General features: G+C 45.1%; 1 protein-coding gene across 10 annotated transcripts in view; it reads left to right on the top strand.

Moving 5' to 3' along the window:
* The window catches only part of magi1b (membrane associated guanylate kinase, WW and PDZ domain containing 1b), a 140,694-nt gene that overhangs the window by 95,574 nt on the left and 22,964 nt on the right, over positions 1-22,156 (top strand). For 5 of the 10 annotated variants that reach the window (XM_030419433.1, XM_030419435.1, XM_030419432.1 and 2 more), the window contains exons 5-14: positions 59-284; positions 1,484-1,566; positions 2,481-2,516; positions 5,739-5,796; positions 6,754-6,884; positions 8,615-8,734; positions 11,140-11,325; positions 11,614-12,273; positions 21,185-21,216; positions 21,685-21,729. In XM_030419433.1, coding sequence (XP_030275293.1) covers positions 59-284; positions 1,484-1,566; positions 2,481-2,516; positions 5,739-5,796; positions 6,754-6,884; positions 8,615-8,734; positions 11,140-11,325; positions 11,614-12,273; positions 21,185-21,216; positions 21,685-21,729 — 1,577 coding nt within the window. The remainder of the gene's footprint in view (positions 1-58; positions 285-1,483; positions 1,567-2,480; positions 2,517-5,738; positions 5,797-6,753; positions 6,885-8,614; positions 8,735-11,139; positions 11,326-11,613; positions 12,274-21,184; positions 21,217-21,684; positions 21,730-22,156) is intronic. The other 5 variants (XM_030419437.1, XM_030419436.1, XM_030419441.1 and 2 more) reach the window with 2 other exon arrangements.

The raw sequence follows: 22,156 nt of genomic DNA, 5'->3' as shown, positions 1-22,156 counted from the left end.
TTTCTCAGCGACCAAAATGTCCGTAACACCGAGCCATCTTTGTCTTAATTAACTTCAGGAGATTCAAGTGAATTAGACGAGATTCCTCACTCGGTGCGACCCTTCGCCACCCGCAAGAGTGAACCGCCCTACATTGGGACGACCCCCTCACCAACGTCCACCACGGAGAGCACACAGCAGACACACTCTCACCTGAGCCATCCTCCCCCGGAGGACCCGCTGGGACCTCTGCCTGACAACTGGGAGATGGCCTACACCGAGAACGGAGAGGTCTACTTTATAGAGTAAGTAACCCAACACTTAAATACATGGGTAACGCAGTGTGTCAAAGTGCACTTTTCACAGGGTTCCCACAGGTTGAAGTAGTTGAAGCGATTGAGGTCTTGAATGTTTTTGAAAATGCTTGAAATTTCTTAAAAATGCTTGAATTATAAATTTGCGCATGGAAGAAGTTTGTTTGTTTTTTACTTAAGGTTAGTAAATAGGCTACATTCTGCTGTTTTTGGCTCCTTTTTTTTGTCTCCCACAGTTTTCTTCTATCACGGAACCTTGATCAGTGTCCACGTCTCTTAACTAAGCTGTTGGGTCCTTAATACAGTGTGGGAGCCCTGTTTTTAATGTGTGGTGCTTGAGCTGGACTAGGACATTGTGTCAACTTCACTTAAAACGTTCCTTTGCATTCTTCTGAACATTTACTGTACATGGTTTAATGTTTCACTCTCAATTTGTAATGTAAAAAAAGAAAAGAAATGTCACACAGAGGTTCTGGACACAAATGACCAAAGTCATGTTTGTATTCAGACTTCAAGTATAGAAACAAAGAAACATTTCTCAGGCTTTTATTGTATAATCAATTCAGTTTATAGCTGCCTATGTCCGTGTTTCTATTTAATGTGATATATATAACAGTAGAATAGAACATGAACCAAAATCACATTTAATCTTTGCAGCTACTTCAAGGGATATATGCAAACTAAAAAACACAGAAATTGATTAGAGGTAACCTGGATACATTTTATAGCATGGCAATTTACTCTTTGTTGTTTAAACCTACCAGATCTTAGATTCTAATACCTTCAAAAAGCTGAGTTGAGTATCACGTCTTTGTGAGATGCTGTTTTTTGTTTATGAACTCTGGGAACAGTCTAGGTTCAGTGCTTGAAGTAATTAAGGTCAACTGAAGTGCTTTTCCTCTAGTAAACTGTTGAGAGTTCTTTTATTATGAAGCCACTACTGTGTCAGTCCTGTTGACTTTTGTAAATGTAACAAACAGATGAGAATAACCTCTCCTGTCCAACATAATCAAGTGCTGACTGAACAGTCATGCCAAACAAACCAGCAAATCTTCATCTAGAAATGCGCACTATAATTACACATCCAGTCAACATCTTTGAAAACCTTCTTTCTACTAATCCGATGTGAGGATATAAGGATTATTTCTATCACATCGGGCTAATTGTGTTTGTGTTTATTTTATGTTCAGCCACAACACAAAGACCACCTCCTGGATAGACCCTCGGTGCCTGGACAAGCCCCAGAAACCCCTGGAAGAATGTGAAGATGACGGTACGTCCATGTTATGAGATGAAATCCTCTCCTTTCAAACACAGTTGATTGACACAGAATATTGAACTGAGCTTCTACTTGTATCTTTTTTTTTTACACTGGAGGCTCATAAATTGGAGAATGTAATTTGGTGTTTCTGTCAGTCATTCCTTGGCTTTTTGTTTTTGCCAAGAGTAAAAACCTACAGGCTCTTTCTTAATTATTAAAAGACTTTTAGAAACAAAAACTTCTTCATGAATAGATTAAAGATGATTAGTCTTAGACCTCTTCACATATGTGTCCAGTCAACTCACTCTATATTTATTTAGAAGAAGAGCTTTTTAGCTTAGAAATCACCAAATACCTTCTTGTTCGTCTTTTTTCACAACGTTGAGCTCTTTAGACAGGAGTAGCGGTTCCCCCAGCAGCCCATAGGTGTCAGTGTTGGGTCATGCAAAATGGGGAGCAGTCATTAGGTGGCATTGCTCTGCTAAGCTTTCAGCTGTTTGTCAGAGCAAGATACCCCTCAGCTCCACTGCATCAATGGCATCACATACCAGGACAGGTTCATACAGACACAAAGAGGACTACTGCTACATACAATTTTCTCATGAGGGAGTCTTGTGATCATTTATTTCCCTATTCAGAAAGTGAAATGTGATAACAGCTGTCACGTCATTAGTAGCTGACATGACAAATTCAGGTTGGATAAAAGTCTGCCTCAACTCCAGACTCCAATCATTTGGGGAAACATTTTTTTTGTGATTTTTGTCCACATGGTTTGACACAAGAGGCTGAGGCTCTGACTTTGATTTACTCCTGCCACCCAGTGGCCAGATACAGTTGACTGACTCACAGTTGTGCACCTTTTTTTCTCTCTCTCTTTCCCCCTAACAACGATCCTGTGCTGCTGTGCGGTCCGTCCCACTGTGTAGAAGGGGTACATACAGAGGAGCTGGACAATGACCTAGGTAGGATCTTCTCTCTTTTACTTACATCCAGTGTGATATTGTTCTTGTATACATCTGACTCACCGTTGCAGTTCAGAAAAAAAACACCTCCAGTGGCTCATGCACAGACATTTGACAGCAGATGACTATGACAGTCACTTCTAATCATCTAGGACTGACACAGTCTGCCTCTCTGACAGATCTGACCTTCACCCAGCCTCCCCTCTGTATGATTTTTAGCAAACACACACCATTTACATTTACTTACTCAGAAAAAACTACCTTGAACACAGCTCTCTACTACCACATACCACCAGCCAACCAGACACACACACACAAACCCAGACAAAACACTCACACACCATCAGATTGTCTTTTCATACATAAGCGACGAGGGCTGATTCGAGGAAGATTGTTATAATGATGATTTCCTAATGGGTGTCTGTCTGAGGCAGACGGCAACAGGCCTTTTTTTCTCCGAGACCCATCAACACACTAACTACCCTTTCAGACACAGCAGCGCGGCCACTTGTGCAGGATAAATGGTGTCTGGAGACGGTGCCCTGCTACCGGTATGAACAAGTAATGAATGGTGTCATTCCATCAGGGGAGAGATGTGATTAATGTCTGTCTTAGCCCTTTATGATTAAGATGTCTTTTTATAGAATTTGGAATAACACTCAATGCATATTACTTTTGTCAAGCGAGAGAATGAAACCTCGCAGAAAAAGAGCTTCTTTTGGCTTCATTTGTAATCAGTTCCATTTCTGTCAAATGGGATTTGAAAGGTTTCCATTCGCCCCAGGGACACAGGGGCTTATTCAGGCACCATATTTAAGTACCAGAATCAAGTCTGTTTTTTCATCAGGTGCAAAAGCTGCGTTCATCAATATTTTTTATATTAACATCGATTCCAATGACTTAATGTTATGTCAAAGGGGTCACCCGCAGAGAAATATCTATTTTTAGCTTCTCTCTAACTCTTATTTTCCAGCAGCAGGCAGCTGTTTCCAGCAAAAAAAAGAGCATCACCTGCAAAAAGGTTGATGATGCACTGTTAGCAGCTCCCATGTTTTAGCATCTGAAAGAGTGGCCATGTTACAATGATCAGATCAGGCAAGTCCCACCACTTCTGTGAGACAGCCCCTCGACAGGATGAACGTGTTTGATAGTCATCGATCAGCACAATCCAGTACAGATGGGCAAAGAATAAGTAATTAACTCGAATCCTCGGAGGAGAAGTAGTACGAATGCAGGCACACGCATGCACAAATTCTCACACAACCCTAACACACACCAAGAGCCTCTCTGTGGTACATACTTACACAAGAGAAATCAACCGTGGCGCCGTATCAAGAGAACGAGATGCAAACCGCTAAACGTGCAATTCATTACGCTTGACTTTCCCTCGACTTCACGATATGAGGAAGGTTGGATGTGGGATGAGGGACTCGGGGTGAGAAGAAAGAATGAGTGACAGATTTTTCTCTCTTTGTCTTCCTCATTTGTGTTTCCACTCACTGAAATGTATACCAGGTTGTTAAGAAGACTGCAACAGCAAATGCCCTTTCTTTCCTCTCTAACTCACACACACACACACACACACACACACATACACAGGTGCTCCTCCAGGAGCAGAACTAGCGCGGTGTGAAATCAAGTGGGTGATTAAAATTTTGCGCGAGGCGAGGCGGGACCGCATTCCATTTAATGTTCCAGTTGAAAACATCTGAATGATGATTCACCATGCCTGCTTTGTGGCTTCACCCTGCACTATGACACTCAGGCTGTAACCTTGCATTCTGTTTCAGTATTTTTGCATTAGCTGAATTTAGCAAGTGTAGAAAATATGGAGTAATACTAACTTGCAAGCATTGAATTGACAACTATGATTGCAGGTTTGTCCCTGGTTGCTCTAAATCGACTTATAAGTCTACCTGGTCAGACAAACCGTGTGTGTGTGTGTGTGTGTGTGTGTGTGTGTGTGTGTGTGTTATTTACAGACAATTTAAACACTCCCATCTGCTGCTGACTCTACTCCAACTGAGGGCCCTCCTCATTAGAAAGCAGAGGGAGGCTCTCCAAGTTGGATGATTGTAATTACCATCTACTTGCACACAGGGTGAGGCTTAATTGGCTGGGGGTAATAATATGTAAAACTGATACATCACATGAGAGGACTATTGGACAATCTGTGTTTGTAGCCAATTAGAAGCCTCTGACATTATCTATGTGGACAGCAGCCAGTAATCGATGCCGCCGTAATCAGACTACAGAACCGATTCAGATGGATCCACCGGAGATAATGACATCACCCTCTCTGGCAAACGGCGTAGAAATGCAGCATGATCGCACCATCGGGCAATTACATGCCGCTGAAGTGGGCCCAGTCATATTCATATCTTTTCCCAATCATCGTTAATTACGATGGATTCCACTTTTACTCAAGAGTTTCTGCGCATGTGTGTGCAGCTGCTTTCAATGCCACCTCCTTAAATGAAGTAGCTTCTCAAGTCCAGGGTGCAGCCTTAGTTCACAAAGCAGGAGCTGGCACAGTTGAGGTCAGCACATTTACACATGAAGAGGGTGTGTTATTTAGAAAATGAAGAGAGCAGAGCCACGGTAGCAAGGACAGGCATCTTTTCACTAAGACAGCCAAGAAACTGATTAGAAATTAGCTTCTCTGTTGACAGAAAGGGAATATTTCATAATGCCAAAAATAACAAACAAATCCACATTTTCCCTGCACATTGTCAGAGAGCTTTTTGTGTTTTTATTCTACAATGGTTTCAAAGCCCGGATTATTCCTCCCTCCCTCGGTCTCCCCTCCTTCTCACCTTTATCTGTCGCTCCCTCCTTGCTTTTCTTGCCTCCCACTTCCATGCCTTCCCTCTCCCTGACCCCTTCCACCGCTCCCTTCTCACACCTCCTTTCATCTGCCCCATCCCTCTATTCATCCACCCATCTCTGCCCAAGGGGGTCTTGCTCTGCTCTTATCTGATGTGTGGAAATGTCAGCAATGTGAGGGGACAGGGACAGGCCAGCCAGACAGCCTGTGAAGCTGTTGGGTCACTGTGGCCCCGGAGACTGACTGACAGGCAGACTCAGTGAGAGGCAAAAGGTCTCCGCTGGGCTCGCCTCTAATGGCTCAATACATAGCCCCCAGCAACCTCACAGCCTTGAGTTTTTTTTTGCTCGTTCCCTCAGTCTCATTCTGTCTTTTTTCTCTGCTTCTCTTTGTAGAACTTCCACCAGGATGGGAGAAAATAGACGATCCGGTGTATGGGGTCTACTATGTTGAGTAAGTGAACGTGTTCGGCAAACGGACAGGCTGACGCTGCACACACGCACGCAGGAAGCTGGAGAAGAAAACAGCCATCTTGCATTTTTTCCTCCCGCACATAAATAGAAATGCTCTCACACATTTTCATGTGAAAAAAATGAAACTCCTGAACTGACCGTCCTGTAAATAGGAGCAGCTCTGATGTACGTACAGTTCTGCCGTTAATAAGACGTCACAGCAAGATTTCACTTGAGCTGTTTTTTGGTCGTTTTGTCTTCTGAAAAATGTAGGCCCTTTTGTTTGTGTCATTATCTTTTGGGAAAAAGGTGCAGCGAGTGTTTGTGCGCGCATCTCATCTCGTGTGAAGCCCCTCGGTGTCAACATTAACACGAATACGTTTCATGCGTTTTTGATGTTGTTCAAAGCAGCACCTGGGGGATCAGGGCTGTGGCATTTCTGTTTTTCCCCTCTTTGTCTCTAACAGATGCTATTCACTGTTTGCTTTGTTTGCTGTATAATATCACGTGGCGCTTTCAGGTGTCATTCTTCTGCTTGTAGGTCAGCGCGAAAGCCCCCCATAGTCTTGAATTAAGCCATCGTCAACATGTGATTTTATACGATGTGATTTGTGGACCGGATTGTGTCACGCACGTCTAAAAGAGAGGTTCCTGTGTAACTGCGGATGCATGCATGTGTATTGTGCCACTGTGAATTAATCTAATCTTATCGCTGTGTCTCCCCTCCCTCTCTGGACCCTATCTCTCTCCCTCTCTCTCTCTCTCTCTCTCTTCTGTTATCCTATCCTCTCCTCTGTGTCTGTTTTCCCTCCCTGCTGCGCTCCACTTCCCTGCTGATATTTACCTCTTGTCCTACATCCTGTTTTTCTATTTCTTATTTTCCATCTATTGCTCCCGTCCCTCATTTCTCATTCCTAAACCTCACATCCACTCGTCCCTCCTCCCACCGTCCCCAAAGTCATATCAACAGGAAAACCCAGTATGAGAATCCAGTGTTGGAGGCTAAGAGGCGCAGGCAGCTGGAGCAGCAGCCTCAGCAGCCTCAGCCCCAAAGCCAGCAGCCACCTGAAGGTGAGCGCTACATCCGAGGTTCGTTCACAAGCCCCCACCAAGGGCGTCATTTACTTTCTTTCTATTCATGTGTGTGACTGACTCGTCTCCGTATGAGACCGTGTGTGAGAGATTGTTTCTGTATTGCAATGATTGCTACAATAATCTATGTTGCTGCTACTGCCTTATGATTTGCTAAGTGCCCTTCCATAAAGGCATAACTATTATTTGCGGCTGTGCCATGCAGCCTTTTTGAAGTTAATTTCAGTTTTCTGTGTTGCTATTGAAGACTCGTTTGTGTAATATCTTGAAAGCTTCATTATCTCTAGGTGAAGACAGGTAAGTTTGACTTCATTTGAGCGTGATCGACCTGCTCAAAAAAGGGCTGTTTAAAGGTGTACTGCGTAGTTTTGGGGGAGACATTTTGATAAAAAAGAGAAAGATCTTCATTTACTGATTTTATAATGCCTCCACAAACCAATTTAACAAAGTCTTCTGGTTTTTATGATTGAATAAACTAAATTAACATGTTTATATTTGGTGGACCCTGCCACCCTTCTAAGCAAACAGTGTTCTGGGGATCTTATTTTCCTCTGAGAACAGCTTTTTTTATTCAGTTATGGAAAAATTCTGAGTTTGAATGTCTTCTTCAGCACTACATAGTGCCCCTTTTTAATAAAGCAATAAGTGCTCCCAGCAATAACAGTGATTATGCAGCTCGCACAGCTGCCCAAACTCAACCAAACCGGTCACCTTAGCTTGCTCCTTGCTTCTTGTCTCAAACCATATGCATTCACAGGACGCCCCGCAGAGAGATTAATTGTAAATGCATGCAGGCCCACATGGGAACTCTCCTATCGCGCTCCACCTTCTGCTCATTCAGCAGAATTCATTCGTATCCACTCGATTACCTGCTGACTTTTCCCTCGTCTGAAAGCTCAATCTCTTTTCAAAAAAACTCGATACCTTCAAGCAGAGTTTTTAACCATTTTTTTCCTCACCTCTGCATTGATTCCGTCTCACAGTGGAGAATATTAATGAGGGTTGTAGTGTGATTGGCGCCGTGATGCTCTAACAAGGTGATTAATCAAAGATGGTCTCCATAATGAAGAAATGGGCCGCTCCGGTTTCCTACAGCTCCGTTTGTGTTCAATACGGAGGTGTGAGAAAGTGTTTATGAAGACTTATATGCGACCTGTTTAACCTGAGTTGACACTTTATCTTAGTGGGGGGATGTGAAACTGGTCTGGGGTCTGGGCAATATATTGATTATAACATTATCATGATGTGAGTTGTCCTGGATTTAAAGGCTAGTCATTATATCTACATTGCTGATGATTCTTTATCAACAATCTCATTGTATAAATATTTTGTGACAGTACCATCCCTACAATATTAGTGCAATCTCGTTTTCAACAGTTGTCTTCATTTAAAATTCAATACATGAAGATATGTTGTGTATCACAAAATAGCCCAAAAATAGAGCACTACTACATTCAGGCTATATCGCCAAGATCTTGTTTCACATAACACTGTATATTAGTAATTGAACCTCTTCCATTTACTCGTTGATCTGTGGGGCAAAAAATAATTTTTCAACCTTCACAAGTTCCTCCTACTTCGTAGAAAGCTAAATGGCTTATTCTAAAACACACAGCACAGTAGGCCATGTCGTCCCAGAGCCCTTAGCCCCTGTTCCCCCCACAAGTAGGACAGCCGCGCACCTGTTTCGACCCCATCTAGAGAACATGTGCCTCTTGCTGTTGCAGAGTGGATCGAGGACTCTGCGTTGGCAGGGGCCCCGCTGGCCAGCTATGCTGCCAACCACCAGGAGACCTACAGGGACCCTCAGACAGGACCTCCAGTGCCCAACGCAATGGGACAAAAACGTAAGTTGTCACCTGTTTAAAATAATGATGTTGATATAAAAAGGATTGCTCATTATTTTTCTGTTTCTTCGCTTTGTTACCCACAGCGACTTATTACGAGGTACACCAGATTCAGCTCTTAGAGTGTGGTTTGTTTCCCTGAGCTGGTGCCTCAGGGCGTGTTTGCGTTTTCATGATGTAGGAGCAGTTACGAATCGACACTCTGTATAAGTTTGATCAAATATTAAGATAAAATTCAACCTTATCTCGTATGTGCAATACATTTAAAGTGTTTTCCAAGAGAGAGCTGGAGGCAGTGTCAAAGACAAACACACCGCTCTGCCAAGTACAGTCTTACTTTACACATGTGCTCTCCCTGCATTTACTGGGTTTACTCCACATGTTGCTTCTCATGGATCCTGTTTTGTTGTTCTATTTTCTGGATCAAATAATGGCCTGATTTCACCCACCATTTAGCCACACACACACACCTACAGACACAGTGTCTAGCCGTTACTGTGTGTTCCTTCTGGTGGTTGCCAGCTCTTTTTATACCAGCCTCCCACTAGCAGCTTGTCTAATTAGCACAGCCATTGCGGAGAATTAACTGCCTCACCCCGTCTTTTCCTCTTATTCTCCCTTGCAGCTCTGTTGGCCTGTTCTTTCCTTTTCCACCTCATCGATCTCTTTATTTTATGGCCCACATTGGCCGTCTCGCTGGCTTTTGTCTTGTCTCCTGCCACCCTCTCCGCTTTGGTTAAGTTGTTGGTTCTGTCCATCAGTCTGTCCGTTTACCTCTGCCTCCCCCCTCTGACTTTGCTATTCTGTACTGTCCTAGGCCTTGACATTCCTCCAGAGAAAGGCATCATTTGAAATCTCTTTATCTAACTACCTACTTTCATCTTCCTCCTGCTTCCTGGTCTGTTCTTACATCTCTGGATCCCTCACGGATAAAGCCGCCATCTATGTTCACAGTTTTGTTACATCTCTCCTGTTCTATTATAAGGCACACACACACACACACACACACACTGAGAAAACACCACAAACACAAGGACACATACTGACTCCAAGGGTAATGCATTTTTCATTGAATGCATAAGCTGTAGCTCTAGCACAAGCTAATTTTCGTGCTGCAGGTCACTAATCACACAATCCTGCGTGGCCCTCTCTCCTCAATTCATACTTTCTCTGTTTCCAACTGCCTGTTCGCTTTCATTCTTTCCCATCACCTCTGACAACATCTCGTTATTCATTTGTGTTAAGTCATTTCTGTAGCATTCGGCTTACATTGTGTCTATTAATAGACGTTTCTATCTACCCTGTATTCAACTGTTGCTCCCCGCCACTCCCATTCTCGACAGCGAAGACTGCAGATGTATACCTCACACAACCTTCTGATTTAGACTGATTCCATCTCAAATCTTTCTTCATTTCATCTTTAACGCCAGATAATGAGGCAGAGAAAGCTAGAAGAAAAGGACTGTCTGAGTAATTGGGTTTAGACTGTAGTGTTCAAGCACTTCTCATGACTGGGTTTCCGTGTTAATTAAACCCTCACAGCCGGAGCTTAATGATAGAGATGCCTTGACAGCAGATGAGGTTGTACTTTTGGTAGCCGTTTACAGAGGCAGAACCCTCTCTCAACAAAATGCTTTTGCCATGTGACCTTCACGGTTTAAGGATGTCACTTGGCGTTTGATGTCATTATTCAAAAATTCATGATGTGATGTCATGATTAATAGCTGTGCCATTTGATTTTAACCATGTTAAAGGGGCACTGTGTAGTTTTGGAGAAGAAGTTCTCATATTTTAATATTTACATTATTATTGAACTGAAGATACATTCCCAGAAATGTGTATTTAGGTAGAATATGCATACATTGGCATTAGTGCTTTCTGTCCCTTTGACTCCATGCACTTTAAAGTAATCAGTGTAGCCAGTACAGAATCAGTTGAAGATCCTATGTAAGCATCATATGCAGCTGTAACCAGCATAGTTGCCTGTTACTGCCCACAGACTCACCTTCAGTCCCAGGCTCAAGGCCCTTGTTTGGATTGTATGATTGATGATTCCACGTTGGGGATTACCTCACTTGTCCTTCCGATTCTCTTTTAGACTAATTAGTCTGTTTATTATAATGAGTCTGTTTTGATTCATGTTGTGTCGTCAGACCAGAAACGGTGGCCTGTAGCCATTACACTCATTAAGGTTAGCTGTGTGTTTGGATTATTGATTAAGTGTTAATGTTATTGTGCTCGTGAGTTAAAGCTTTTTACTGAAGCCCAGATTCAGTATATCCCCAGGCGGAGGGCCGTTTTTACCATTTTTGTTGACACGCAAACAGAACTCAAAGCTGCTTAATTCAGTCTGCACTGCTGTATCAGAATTAACTAAATCGAAACATCTGTGTTTTTGTGTACAGGAGGGAAGCCTTTCTTTACTCGGAACCGATCTGAACTCAAGGGGACCTTCATCAATACCAAGCTGAAAAAGAGTCGCCGAGGGTTTGGTTTCACTGTTGTTGGAGGCGACGAGCCGGACGAGTTCCTTCAGATCAAGAGCCTGGTCTTAGATGGACCCGCTGCCCTTGACGGCAAAATGGAGACAGGTTGGTGCACTATGATATCGAAGATAACAAAGAAGGAATACTGCTTTTGAATATTGCTTGAGTTGGATTTTTGAATGCTTCACATGCTTTAACAATGACATGATGACACAGTGTGATGTCAAGAAGTCTTGTAAAGGCGGGACTACGGATTATTTAAAACACTGAAGGACAGGAGAAAAATGAAAAAGATTGAAATCTCTGCTTTAATTAAGGAAGCTAAAACGTAGCTGACAGGTGACTTCCTTTCATACAGAACAAACTTGACTCTTCCCTCTTCTCCACCCTAAGGTGACGTCATTGTGAGCGTCAACGACACATGTGTGCTAGGCTACACGCATGCCCAAGTTGTGAAGATCTTCCAGTCCATCCCAATTGGCTCCATGGTCAACTTGGAGCTGTGCCGTGGCTACCCACTGCCCTTTGACCCCGATGACCCCAACACCAGCCTGGTTACCTCAGTGGCCATTCTCGACAACAAAGAGCCCATCATTGTAAACGGCCAGGAGGCCACCAACAGCTACGACTCGCCATCTAGCCACGGCAGTCAGAACAACAACAACGGCTCGACCAACGGCGGGGCACCCCTCAATGGCCTCCCCCGGCCACAAAGCCCCTCGGCAGACATGGCCTCCGACACCTCCTCCCAGCACGGCTACCCCAGCGACGTGGTCACCCTGGCCTCATCAATCGCAACACAACCAGAGCTCATCACTGTACACATGGAGAAAGGAGACAAGGGCTTCGGCTTCACCATCGCCGACAGTCCCGGAGGGGGAGGCCAGAGGGTGAAACAGATCGTGGACTACCCGCGCTGCCGCGGCCTCAAGGAGGGCGACATCATCGTGGAGGTGAACAAGAGAAACGTGCAGAGCATGTCACACAACCAGGTGGTCGACCTGCTCAGCAAGTGTCCCAAAGGCAGTGAGGTCACCATGCTGGTGCAGAGAGGTGAGTGGAGGCTCGTCTGTCGTCTTTGTAAATGTGTCATTCATGTTGTGACTGATGATTGCAGATGGAGAGGAGGAAGATGCATAACAGGTGTGGAGTTATGTGGCGGTTACTGATTTATGTGCCCATATGTTGAAGTATTACGAAACAAAACAAACCTTTCCCATGAAGCTGCTCGGTGCTGTTGACAAAAACTAATGGGCCTCTGCCTTACAGGCTGTTCAGGCTCTTTTATTGACACATATATTTATTTATTCATGTAAATGGAGGTTGGAAGCAAAAAGGAGATCGCAAAGAAAGACGAGGTAGAGGGATGATTATGGTATGGAAGGAGAGAAACAGCCGTAGAGGGACGCTGAAAGTAAAGTAGAGAAAGGAGAGTGAGGTTTTTATACTGAAAAGCATTGACTGTCAGAACATTACAGCTGCCTTGAAATGGAAAAAAGGTGGAGAGAGGAGGAAAGGTGAAAGATGGGAGGGCTATGTAAAGAACAGTGAGAAACTCAGGTCTGAATATTTTCCTTCTTTTTATCCTTCCCTTCTCATACTCGGCTTCTCTGCCCAGTTTCTTTTTCTCTCCTCTCTGTTTCTGTCTGCTGTTTATGGTTGCTGACAACATGTCAGGTTTATTTTAGGCTTTTAGTGTCAAAGTCAGTCGCTTTAAAGAAGCCACCGATTGTTCTCATGGGCCTTTAGCCACCCACATGACCGTCCTGCTTGATATGAGCTAAATCAGTCAGGGACATTTTGTAATGTTAAAATACATTTTCAGCGTTAGTTAAGTTATGTCAATGCTACGAAAAACAGTGCACCATGATGTGAGTACTGCCATTCAACGTGTGCCACCCAACTTTTGCCGTGGTTTCTGATTGAAAATCACTGTCGCACAGAAGCACTAAATGGAAACAAAGCAACTGTGAATGGAGAATAAAACTGAAATGATTGAATTTCGGTATTTTCCCCTCCAATCCCCCTCAGACTCGCAGACCTCCAGAGCTCTAAACGCACTGTGTGATACAAGTAATTGGACTATTTTCTCTGTCAGACTGTCCATAGCTTGCTTTGGGGCTTATTAATTCAAGTAACTAAAAGGTTTTTGTGTCTGTGTGCACACGTAGAGTTTATCTCCTCTGTGGGGTTAAGTGCTCAGAACTGTCAAGGGAAATTGGTCAGATGAATGGCGGCCGAGTCACATTGTAGTCTCGCAGTGAGCCCGTTTCTTTCTGTCGTGTTATCTACATGTGTGACTCTGTCTCAATTTGTATCTCCGGCTCGCTCCATGTTGTCACTCTCTCTCTTTGCCTCGCTTCTTGACACTTCAAACTTCCACAGACCAAACCGCTCCCCTCCCTCTCGCTGGCTTTCGCTAATGAGTTGCATTTCTTCATTGTGCGAGCGTGCACAAGCTCATGAAGTGATATTGTCTCATCAGGGGCATAATGGGCTGTCAATAAGGCAGCTGGGATTGTATAAAAAGCAGTGACAGGCTTTGAGTGCCACTGACAGACAGAAATGACTGTGCTAGAACCAAGAGCACTGATCTCAAAGACAAAAGTATGGATAATCATCATGCATTTGAAGTGGTTTAATTGAAGCAAAATCACTCAACACCTTTAATGGATTGATCCTAGTTAAGGTTTGGTACAAAGGATGCCAGCAGGCAGAAAGGCAAACACAGGAACCAAATATGAAATCCAGTTTAATCCTAAATGTATTATAGGGTTATTGGGGTGGTGTTAACTTTAGATCATGATTTATTTTTTATTTTTCATGGCCTGATGACAATGATTGGGAAAGATCAAAACATCCGTCATGATACCATATTCTAACCATTCGTTGGATCATGTTGTGATATTTGCCACTGTTATGAAGTCTGCCATGATCCGATTTGATTCAATACAGGGGCCTGCGATCGATAAAGACGACATTATATGCCCATTAAACACAGTCACAGAAGAAGCTGCCGTTGCTTTCTTTTATGCTTTTGGACATAGAAAAACCACACATAAAATAAATAAGCGAGAGCAACAAGTTGGCAAGCCCCAAGTGTTTCCACACAGTTGATTTATTCCTGAGAGGGGTGTAAATATCCTCATTCTCTTGTTATTGGCTGCTTGCCATTATCTACCTGGCACCAGCATTATTTGAATGTTTAGGAAGGAGGTGCACGTGGATGGACACAGAAGTGCCAAGTGAGCTCAAAGTAAAGGCACATCTTAAAAATAACAATATAGATCAATGTTTTTACTTTGCATGGATCACATTGGATCATTGATCATTAAATAGATATATCTCTCCAGAGCGATGGATCATTATACCATTGATTTTTCAGTGAATGTTCCATATTAAGTGTGTTCCATCGACTTTTGATTTAGAATTGAAATTGTGGCACAATTTAGCATATTATAGCAGGACCCGCTGTTCTGATGCTTCACGCTGATGCTCATGATGAATAAAAAATAATTAATAGAACCAGAGTCTGATGATTGCACTTTAGCCATTTGCACATTTAAGCACCAAGTGCTGCCTACTGTGTGTTTTACAAAGAACTTTTCTGATGAAGAGCCTAATGGCTCTAACATCAAAACACAGTCAGCAATTAGTCAGCCAAAGAACAAATTGGACTAGTCCAGTGTATCGACTCATTTTTTTTCTCCTACACCGGGTATCAAACCTCCAACTATTTTGTATCATTTTGTTGATTCCAATCGAAATGTGTCTGTAGAAGAGAACCGAAAGCTGTCAATCCTAATATCTGCCCCTGAATCCTTTCATGCCCCCCTTTTTTTTCCTTTAAATGTTTTATCGAACTAACTGTGTCATGTCCAATAATGAATCTGTTTACATCTTATGTGTCATCGCCCCCTCAACACAGCATCATTTACCAGTTATATGTGTTGCTGACACACATGCCTACACACACTGTCGCACTCATGAGAACATAAACCAAGGTTCTAGACACGGTGCCTTAATTACTCTCCGGCTCTGACTCTCTTCGCGGCTTTCTCACTCCGGCTCACTCCACCAGTAGTGGCGAGGCACGCTGGCCTCTAATTGGGGTCCTGATGTCAGCTTTGCTTATCATACACATACATCTTTTTCCCTCTCGTGCTCTCTTTTACTCTCACTCTCCTTCCAGCCGTCAAGGATCTCTTCTTCACTGAGCAAACACCGCTTGTGCATGCGCACGCGCACACGCAAACACACACACACACACACACACACACACACACACACACACACACACACACAGGCATCAGTGTCGGTCTTACACATGAAGAGCCTTGCATCCAATTATAGATCAGCAGCAGAAAGACCCGTGCGCGGTCTTAATTGGTGGAGATCCACCCTTCCTCCAACCCTCCATTCCCCAGTTTCTGTTTCTCTTCCCACACTGCCGGTACATAGATTCTCACCCTCTTGCCACATTAAGATGGGAGCCAGCCCCAGAGGACCAGACGCACACTCGTTAGCAGTAACACATGTGCACAAGTCAGGTTGTGTGAAAATGTGAAACGCCACACATGGGCTAGTGTGCTGAATGTTGTGGAGGGAACCTGTGAGGCTCATTTGATTAACTTTATCTGAGAAAGCTACCTTAGCTTTGAATAATCTCATACAGAGAAAGGTCAGATGTCAGGTTATGAGTGCTTTATAGGTTAAGCACACAGGACAAAAGGTTCTGCAGTCATTTTGGACTGCCTGTGAGCACACAGGCATGATTTATTGCTTCAATCAGGCCTGTGTTTCGTGATACATCGTTCTTTCATTTGTCTAATTACACTGCTCTAATGTGCTCATTTTCCCCCTGCCTGTCTTCTCCTGCCCCCACTGATGCTCTGGCATAACTCATTTTAGCCCCCGATGTCTTGCTGTAGTGCAGACTTTAATTTCCTCTCCCCCGTTCCCTTTAAAAAGGTGTAAACGTTACAGGGTCCACAGGGACGCATACACCTGCTCCACAGCCTTTTGTCAGCGAAAACTTGTTTGGTTGTAGAATTTGTGCAACACAGCCTCTCTCAGCAGCCCAGCAGCTCGTGTCATTAGTCAGCTATAGAAAAATGAAGCCCATTTGTCTCAGCGTGGATGTGGAGTCGTGTTCCACTCTATTTTTCTTCCTCTTTTTCTTTTCTTTTTTTTACCTGTTTGTAAGGCCTGGCAGGTGCTGCAATGAACACAAGGTAATTTGTGTTTGGCTGCTGTAACGGCTCGTAGCCATGTGCAGGAAATGGAAGGAGAGATAGCTGCAGTGGGCGGACGGAGAGGAGGAGTGCTGTGGATGGAAGGATGTCAGAGGATCAGAGAGATGATAAAAGAGCGGCGCAGAAACCCCCATGATGCTCCGCTCTGCCTCTCTCTCACGCTCTCTCTCTCTCTTTTCCTCTACCTCCCCCCACTTCATGACTCATCAATCAACGGTGACACATTAGTTGCCGCTGGGCAATCAGGCCTCACACTCCTCTCCTCTCAGAGTGAGAGATGGACCTTCGCTCTTCTCTCACATAGCCAGCGAACGGACAAATGGCAGGTTGAGGGACTAACACGGACAAGATGTGATGACTATTTTGCAAATATCAATGTATTTGATAGTCATTGTCCTTATTTCCTGTTTGATTAAATGGGAAGCTAAACAACCTAAAGACATGTTTGACACCTCATATTATCTGCATGGCTACTTTGAGAACTCTTAGGAGCAGTTGCTACAAAGAATCCATAGTGTTAAAGAACAAATGGGTGTGTTTCCTCTTGTTTACCTTTGTGCGCGTCTCCCCTCATTGCCTTTAAGTGCAGCCTGAAAGAGATTTATTGTACCCTTGAAGACAGACAGTTGAAATGTTTGTTTTCCTTTGTCTTTTCATGGATGTGTGGCTTAAAGAGGGTAAAAACACCAAGTGGATCGTTGCCACACTAGATAGCTCTTATTGGCATAATGCTGGGCAAGTGAACCGACAGCTTGTAAATGCCTGCTGTCAAAAAGCACTCCACGGATCAGTGTTCTTTGAGGACACACACTGATAGGGCCCAAACACAATTACGTGAACTCGCATAACCCACATAAACAAACTGGCAGTTACTGGCATGCACATTCATAAGGCCCGGTATAATGTGGACAGTCTTGTACACAGCCATTAGAAGGAGATAAACGTTGATGATGGGTCCCTGCACAGACCAAAGCAGGAAATCAATTCACTGTATGGGCAGGAAGCGCTGTATTTTTGCCCACTTCGCATTAAAAAATCTGCTGACTGAACGTTCCAGTGGCACCATAACGAACAGCAGTGCAGCCCTGGAAAGCAATGATGTAAGGGGTGGGGGGGTGGGGGGCGGCCTGCCCGCTAGGTGCCCACGATTCACCTCCGCCTGCTGGAGGCTTGAGCCGGTGAATCACCCGCTTGTTGCTCAAGAGACAAGGTGAGCCTCCCAACCCCCACCCATCCCCATTTCTTCACACCTCCATAGCTATTCGGCGAATTGTAAATCTCCACCGCTGCACCATCCTTTGTTTCTATGACAATGCTCTGCAGATAATCTGCGCTGGGGGTCTCCTCTGGGTGGATGTGTGCATTTGGTGGAGGAGGGGATTTCACCCCTTCCAGGGGAAAAAGCACTCCTCGCTTCCATTTCTTATCACAAGGCACCTTCCCCGAAAGAAAAACTGCTTTTTTGCATCCGCACGCTCCCTGGTCATCTTTGCTACCTATTCAGCCGCACTGGTGTGACCACTCTGTCACATTTAATTCCAATGTTTACACACAGAGGAAGCTAAATAAAGCTGTACTCTGCGGGGCTGTCACATCCTGCCCGCTGCCGATGTACGCAGCTGATGTGAGCTTCTCACTCCTTGGAGACCGTCTGTCAGATCCCCACGGTCACCAGGCGCTGTCGCCACGGTGACAGATGGACCTGCCCGTTGGAAGCCATCACTCGGAGCCGAGATTCCACCGACGCTTATGCACACGCGCCGCGCACTGTGGACAGACAACATAATCTGCTTAGTAATGGCCTCCGTTTAGTGACTGCTATGCTGCCAGGTTGTTACAACAGTTCCTATCTGTTGAGGGGGATATGATGTGTCTTAATCCAAAGCGGAGCTCCTTTGGGAGGAATTGTTGCTGAATTCATCTGGCAGTCTTTAACTCTGTGTGTCAATACTTTCATTTGTTCCACCACACCTTATTTCCAGTGTTTGCATCTTCTTGATGCACCCAAACTGTTGGAATTTAACCCACTGTGGGGCTGTCACACACAGAAACACACAGTTTGCTGAAATTCGTGGCATTTTGCCTGAGGCAGTGAAACAAGATGACTGGTTGTCTGTCCAATAAAAACATTTCACTGCAATCCTTAAATAAATTGGATGCTATTACTATTATGTTGGCTTCATTTGGCTTCATAGCAGTCAGCTGATTTATCATTAATCATAAAAAGCACATGTTTAGAGCCTCGTGGATCCTTCATAATTCACTGTTATGAATGCATTTTCTGCCACGCGTTTTAGAATTTAGTAAGCAGAATTCAATGAAATAAAACCTGGAGGGCCCCACAGCGGTCCGGCTCAATTATACGAGAGCTGGAGTTGCTGAGGCTGTAGCGGGCCGCCCTCTCACTCAGGCTGTCAGCACGCAGGCCAGCCAAGGATCGCCCACCTGTCCAAAAGCGCTCTTTCCTCCCTACTTGTATGTAATTAGGACTGGAGGTTGGCCCAAACAGCCACAATAGCTTTTGATCTTGCAGCTTCAAACACACACAATCCCACAGAACCGCTCCCGCCTACCAATGCGGTGTTGACTCGTCCACAGCTGTGGCATCCTTATTTATTTTGGTATTAACGTAGTTAACGTAGGTTTGTTTTTTTTATTGCTTTTACAGTAAGACGCAATCGATTTCAGAAGTTCGGTGCATTACAAAGACCTGAATCAGCCTGAGTCGGGTTGTTGCTCGAATGGGCGTGTCTGTTTTGTGTGTGATGTGTGATCTGGGAGAGGGAGAGGGAGAGAGAGCGAGCCGAGAGACATTGACAGACAGCAGCAGCAAACCAGTTGCAGAGGATAGATGAACGATAATCATACATTGGCCTGACACTGACTGACAGCGTGCTCAGCCCAGAGAGGGTACCTCGGGATTGACAGCGTGCATCTGCTTCTGATTTAGCGGGTTGTTATTCGCTCCTGAATGAATGATTCCCATTGATTGAAAAAAAACAGGGGGTGAAAAGGGGAGAGAGGGGGGAGGGAGGAGGAAAAAGGCTGCAGACGCAACACAGTTGGAGCTGTCAGCTGTGAATGAACCCAGATGTCGGAGAGATAAAGAAGATGAGCCTGTGTGTGTGTGTGTGTGTGTGTGTGTGTGTGTGTGTGAGTGTGTGTGTGTGAGAGAGAGAGAGCGAGAGAGAGCAAGATCTTATCCCCTCATTTTCCCCATAGGATTGACACACAATAGTGGCCCATTTTCTTAGATCAGACGGCGCCTAGTCTCACTCAGGCTTTACATGTGTTACACACCCGAACGCCTGCCAGAGGTGTGTGTGGTTACTCCTCCGCTCATTGTTGAATCTTGAATATTACGGAGGTAAATACACACCACGAGTCGCTGCGTTCTCTCTTTGTTTCACACATTCCTTCGCCCTCTCTCATTTCCATAACTTCATACAACAGTTTATTTCATGCCGAGTCGAGGGATGGAGGGAGGGGAGGGATGGATGGATGGATGGAGGGAAGGGGGGGTAGAGGGGATGTGCAGGGATGTGCTTAAAGAGCAAATTTCTCTGGCTAGATCCCGGCTGTGCGAGCGTTTTAGTCATCTGTCAGTCTTTTCTTTGTGTGCTCGCCCACGATAATGATTTTTCCGCGATGATATTTCTGGTCACTGTTCACTCACGCAGAAGCCCGTCTGTCATACCTTAAGCACACTTCCATTTGTGTCAGGAGCGCAAAGCCGCCTGACGCCCGTATTTTGTGTTGTTGTTGGTGTGTGTGTGTGTGTGTGTGTGTGTGTGTGTGTGTGTGTGTGTGTGTGTGTGTGTGTTTGTTTGTGTGTGTGTGCAGCTGCATGAATGTTTACCAGCATGTGGGGGTGGGAGGGAGACTGAGATGGAAAGGAGAGAGAAAGCGGAAGAGGGAGGGAGAGGAAGGAGGGAGAGGAGGGTGATGATGCTGAGGGAAGAAAAGGGAGGGAGGACAGTGTGCACTGAGGTGAGAGAGAGGGAGAGAGAGAAAGGGAAAAAAAGGAAAAGGCAGCAGGGAAGGGATAGACGGGGAGGACACGGCAACTGCCTATAGATGCTGGAGCCTTCGACAGCGGAGCGCCGCACTCAGCGGACACAGGAAGATGGTCTCAGTAAGAGGGGAACTGACGGTTGCCTATAATTTAATGTTCAGTATCTTGGACTCCTTCTCCATGGGTAATGCTACGGCCAGGAACTCCAGAGCACAGCTCGCTTTTCTCCTCTCTGCTCTCTCTTTATTCTCCGGCTTAGTTGCTCTCCAGGATTCTGTCCTCTCCTCTTAACTCACTTTACTCCCTCAAACACACGCCCGCTCGTTGGCACGCGTGTGCTGCCGTTGGGGTAGCCAGGGTCTAGTGAGCGCCGGGTTAGCCCTCGGGGCTGGCCCCACTCTTCCGCTGCACCAGTCAAGCCAAAGCGCTGGCCGCGGCAGTGATGCAGATAGATCGCGCTGCCTGCACCCCCCCTCCCCTTCCTCCCTCCTCAAACGCCAGCCGCGGATGGGCGAGCAAAGAACCAAGCAGGGAGAGAGAGGAGAGAAGGGAGAAGGAGACGAGGGATAGATGAGCACATTGTTTTGGAGTCTGCGTTTTAATCTTCTTTTTTTGCTTAACATGGACAATATACTAAAAGTACACTGGTAACCTTCTCCTTTTTTCTTTTTCCCTTTTCTGTCTGGTTTCACAGGGGTGGCACCCGCAAAGAAGAGCCCAAAACTGGTGAGTAATTGTTCTTGTATGTTTTTCTCCTTTCTCATCCATCCTTCACTCTCCTGTCCTCCATCCACATGGTGCATCTGTCAGAGGGATATCTGGCTCACTCTGTCCCCCCTCACCTCTAGCTCTCCTCTGTAAGGTATAACTTGTGCTGATGTTGTGGGTCCGTTTGTAGACATGGGATGCTGAGCTGTGCGGGGGTGGATCCCTGTAGCTCTACATCAGTCCCCCTCCTCCTCCTCACTGGCGGGGGCTGGGACGAAGTGGGCTTTGATGCACAGCGTGAGCTGGGTTGCTAACACGCTGATGATCGCATCGCGCTGGGTGCTAAGCTTGCAGAGTGAGAGTTGAATGTATGATCACAGCTGAGGAACGGCCTCATCCTGTGATATGTGCTGCATTACCAGAGGGACTCTGATGATGACTGTGTCTCACTGAATGTGTCTGTTTGTTGATCTTTTTGTTTTGCAGGATAATTTTGAGCTGGCTCCTCCATACAGAGATTACACTAGGAGGGTATGTGATGTCGTTTAGACGGGGTGAAAGTTTTGGGGGAATGAGGTGTGGTGGTATTGGTGCTGGATATGTAGTGTGTTAGATGATAATGGTGATGGTATAGCCTTCTTAAAGCAGATAATAGAAGAGAGTGAAAGTAGAGTTAATACGTGGTGTTTCAACATAATGTCTGGTTGTATTGGGCTGTTTATGTCAAACAAAACACTACGATGCTCATAGTGTGGCCTGCTAGTGGCGGAGCAGGACAGACCCAATCTGAGGAAGCAGCGAGGATTTGTTTTCATTGCCCCAGACCCTCTCCCCTCCCTACCCTCCCTACCCTCCCTCCCTCCCTCCCTCCCTCGATTCTTCTGTCTCCTTAATAAGTTATTGGAGCAGGAGAAACCAATGTATTAGGCCAGTCCCGGAGCACTGAGGGAGAGCACAA

The sequence above is a fragment of the Sparus aurata genome, chromosome 6 (genome assembly GCF_900880675.1).
Source record: "Sparus aurata chromosome 6, fSpaAur1.1, whole genome shotgun sequence".
In the NCBI taxonomy this organism is placed as follows: Eukaryota; Metazoa; Chordata; class Actinopteri; order Spariformes; family Sparidae; genus Sparus; species Sparus aurata.
The sequence above is the reverse complement of the archived record's forward strand: the minus strand, read 5'-3'. Positions and strand labels throughout refer to the sequence as shown.